At 55.2% G+C, this 4,252-nt stretch overlaps 1 protein-coding gene across 2 annotated transcripts in view; it reads right to left on the reverse strand.

Moving 5' to 3' along the window:
• Positions 1-319: 319 nt before the first annotated feature.
• The window catches only part of PRAG1 (PEAK1 related, kinase-activating pseudokinase 1), a 49,161-nt gene continuing 45,228 nt past the window's right edge, over positions 320-4,252 (reverse strand). For both annotated transcript variants that reach the window (XM_081808371.1, XM_081808378.1), the window contains one exon: positions 320-1,687. In XM_081808371.1, coding sequence (XP_081664497.1) covers positions 494-1,687 — 1,194 coding nt within the window. In that variant the 3' untranslated portion in view covers positions 320-493. The remainder of the gene's footprint in view (positions 1,688-4,252) is intronic.

The raw sequence follows: 4,252 nt of genomic DNA on the forward strand, positions 1-4,252 counted from the left end.
AAGCAGGCTCCCCGTCGAGCCGGGAGCCCGATGTGGGACTCGATCCCAGGACTCCGGGACCATGACCTGAGCCGAAGGCAGTCGCTTAACCAACTGAGCCACCCAGGCGCCCTGGGTTTTTTTTTTTTTTTAATAGCCATTTGACCAGATGGTGAAGTGATCCCATGAGGAGGCAGCGAAGCCAGAATGCAGGCTTCGCTCTGTTAGCAGAACTGTCCCCAGGCCCTGGCGCCGAGCCAGAAGTGGACATGATTGCAGGAGGAAACTGGGGGGACCTGGGGACGAGGGGAGGCCAGAGTGGGCAATGACAGCCGCAGTCTTTCATATTTAGATATTTTTTATATATATTACATCCAAATACGACAGTCGTTTGTACCATTTCCCAGGGGGAGGCGGGCGTGTCCAGGGCAAGGTTGCGCGCGGGGGGCCGGGGGGGGGGGTCTGGGGTCAGGCAGGGAAGCGGGCCGCTCCAGGGCGGGGCCCGGGGCTGCGCTCACAGAAGCTGCAGGAGCTTCAGCGACTGTAAGAGGGCCCCCGGCTCCGCGGACGCCAGATACTGGCAGCACAGCCAGTCCTCCAGCTCCACCCCGCGCCTGCGGTCCACCGCCCTCTCGGCAAACTTCATCATCATCAGCGCGCGCTTCATGTCGATCCAGTTGTGCAGGGTGCCGCACAGCACCTCCTCCGACGTGCCCGGCGGCTCCACCAGCTCCCGCCGCGGCCCCCACAGCAGGCACTGCAGCACCCGCTTGGCCTCGCCGATGCGGATGCGCTTGATGGGGTCGGCCTCCAGCAGCAGGTGTGCGAGCTGCTGCAGGCCTGGCGAGTACAGGGACAGGGCGGGCAGCGGGGGCAGGTCTTCCCGCCGGTAGTCCCGTTCCCGCAGCTGCGCGCGCACCTCGAAGGGGTTGGGCTGGTGGAGCAGCTCGTAAATGAGGATGCCCGTTTGGAACTCATCGAACTTGCGGTACTGGGAGGCAGACACGATCTCGGGTGCCAGCCGGGCCTGGCTCTTTTTCTGCTGCAGGTTGGCGGTGCCGCCTGGCTTCTGCTTGGCCTTCAGGAAGTTGCTGATGATGAGCCGGGGCAGGTACTTCTCCCTGGGCCCTTCCTGGCAGGCGGGGACAGCTGAGGGACTGGGAGTGACACTGGCGGGGGGAGCAGCAGCGGGGCAAGGCGAGGGAGCGGCAGCAGGGGAAGGGGATGTGGCAGGGGCGGGGGCACTGGAGGTGGCAGAGGAGACAGGGGGCGTGGGGGTGGCAGAGGCGGGGCCGGGGGAGGCCTGCGGGGAGCAATGCACCAGCAGCAGGTTCTCCAGGCACAGGTCCCGGTGGATGATGCCGTGCTCCTTCAGATGCTCTAGCCCGTTGCAGAGCTGCAGAAGCAGGAAGCACACGCGCCGCTCGTAAGCCTCCGGTTCGGACTGATGGCTGGTGGCTGAGTCCCGCACAAAGTCAGAGGCGGTCTGGTGGGGCACCTCCGGGGTGATGACCACCACGCAGTCCTGTTCCTGGGCAGGGGGGTGTGAGGGCAGTGCAGGCAGAGGGTCCTTGGGTGCGTCCGGAGAGGTGAGCATGCTGGAGGGCACCGAGGCAACAAAGTGGCCACAGTCCTGCTGGATGTTGAAATGCACGGGCACAGAAGGGCTGCAGTAGGAGGCTGTCTTGGGCTCAGGGGTTTTGCAGATCTGTGGGGAGAAGGCAAAGTCAGGTCAAGAGGGGACTCCATCATCCTGTTCAACAAACGGTGTTGGCACATTTGGGTATCCGTTTGCAAAAAGGTGAACTGAAACCCTTACACCGTACACACAAATTACCTCAAAATGGATCATCACACTGACTTTGGTGTATGAGCCAAAAATGCACATTTTCCAAGAAAACACAGGAATCTTTGAGACTCTGGGTTGGGCAAAGAGTTGCCAGGTACCATACCAGAAGCACGGTCCGCAGAAGAAAAAAGCAGATAATGGTCAAATTCTGCTTTTGTGCTTCTAAAGATACCATTAAGAAAAGGAAAAGACAAGTCATAGGCTGGAGAAAACACAAAGTACATAGCTGATAAATGATTTTTTTAATAAAATTGAACAGAAAACTCTTACAACTCAATAATTAGGTGATGAGCTACCCAATCAAAAGTGAGCAAAAGATATTAATAGGCATTTTACCAAAGACATATATAAATGGCCATAGGCACCTGAAGAGATGCTCAATATCAGTAGCCATTAGGGAGATGCAAATCAAAACCACAGTGAGGTTCTAGTTGACGCCCACTAGGACATCTATAATAAGAATGACAGACAATAACAAGTGTCTGGAAGAATGTAGAGAAATGGGAACCCTCATACATTGCTGGTGGAGTGGAAAATGGTGCCATCACTTTGGAACACAGTTTGGCAATTTTTTTAAAAGTTAAACATAGGAAGTGCCTGGGTGGCTCAATTGGTTAAGCGGCTGACTCTTGATTTCAGCTCAGGACGTGATCTCAGGGTCCTGGGATCGAGCCCCAAGTTGGGCTCCATGCTCAGCAGGGAGTCTGCTTGCAATTCTTTCTCTCCCTCTGCCCACCCTCCCCCTACCTCTCCCCGCCGCTTGCTCATGCTCTAAAATTATTAAATGAATCTTTTTTAAAAAAGTTAAACATAAAATTACTACATAACCCAGCAGGAGTGGGGTTCCTGCAGAACGACATGCAGGGTGGCACCTGGGTATCAGTAGGAAGACATCCGTCTGCCCACTGTGTGTACTGGACAAATTCTCAGGAAGCCAGACAGGAGTTTACACAGGCTGTCAGCCTGACTCCCCATCCCTTGCACTCGAAGGCAGCTACCTGACAGTGGAGATGGCTGACCACGGGGGTGCTCCCTTCTTAGGGAATCTGAGAGACAGAGGCAGGCCCCTCGAGGATGTGGCCAAGTTCCCTCAGGCTGCCCCAGTTTCTAGATGCCATGGCCTGCAGGGCCAGCCAATTTCATTGGCACTGCTAGAGGGAAGCCACATGCAATAGCCTCCGAGGGTGAGTCACAGAGACGAAAGCCAACAGAAAGGTCTCCAGGGTTAGGGATGCCAAAGAGCCCAAGGCACCCTCGAAACTGAAGGTAGGAATAAACAAGCAGGGATCTCAAACTCCTCTGGGGAATCCCCACGACCACCTCCTTCCTGCCTCTCCAACATCGTCTTGTACTAAATGATAGCGCCAGCCCCCCTCCCCCCCCCCGAGCATCTCGAGCAACGCTAACCCTCCTCTGGCTGCCACAACTGGAGAGTCTTGCGCCAGACATAATGGCCCTCGGTCAGGCCTCAGTTTCCCTGTAATTACATGAAAGGGACAGAAGATGGTCTGTGGTCTCCTCTCTCCAAAGGATACAGTGCAGCCTCGGCTGCGCTTTACAGAAAGGTAAGGGTCGGTGTGCAATCCTGCAGAGAAGGGCCCCTCGCCTCTGTAACATATCATCCTGCAGACAACCCGGAATAAGCCTTCGGACTGCTGCGTTGCCACACACGACGGGTTACAGCAGCATTTGTGAGGCGCCACCTGCTAATAGGCGACGTTTTCAGGAGTTCTGTCGCAAGCATCTTTTCACGGAGATTTATTTAGATTGCCGCCATACAAGCCTTCTCAGCATAAGAGAGTCCAGCCTCTGAGGAAACTTTTAAAAACGATCATGGGGAGGGGGGCAAGGAAGGAGGTAACACATCAATGTAGTCATCTCTCTATTACAGAAGTAAAACAGAAATAAAATGGCAGCACATTTTCTCCCAGACACTGCTCCCTATTACACTAACAGAAATGACTCTGGAACACATATCTGAGGGGCATTGTTGCAGACTCCTCGTTCTAGTCCACCCAACTGTATTTGTTTTTTTAATTTTTTTTAAAGATTTTATTTATTCATTTGAGACACAGAGATACAGAGAGAGAGAACATGAGCAGGGGGAGAGGCAGAGGGAAAAGTAGGCTCCCCGCTGAGCCAGGAGCCTGATGCGGGGCTCGATCCCAGGACCCTGGGATCATGACCTGAGCCGAAGGCAGACGCTTAACCAACTGAACCACCCAGGCGCCCCTGTATTTGGTTTTTAAATGGCAGTCTTCTCTGGGGCGCCTGGGTGGCTCAGTTGGTTAAGCGACTGCCTTCGGCTCAGGTCATGATCCTGGAGTCCTGGGATCGAGTCCCGCATCGGGCTCCCTGCTCAGCGGGGGGTCTGCTTCTCCCTCTGACCCTCTTCCCTCTCGTGCTGTCTCTCATTCTCTCTCT

Source organism: Leptonychotes weddellii, chromosome 2 (genome assembly GCF_054177405.1).
Source record: "Leptonychotes weddellii isolate Sample4059 chromosome 2, ASM5417740v2, whole genome shotgun sequence".
NCBI lineage: Eukaryota > Metazoa > Chordata > Mammalia > Carnivora > Phocidae > Leptonychotes > Leptonychotes weddellii.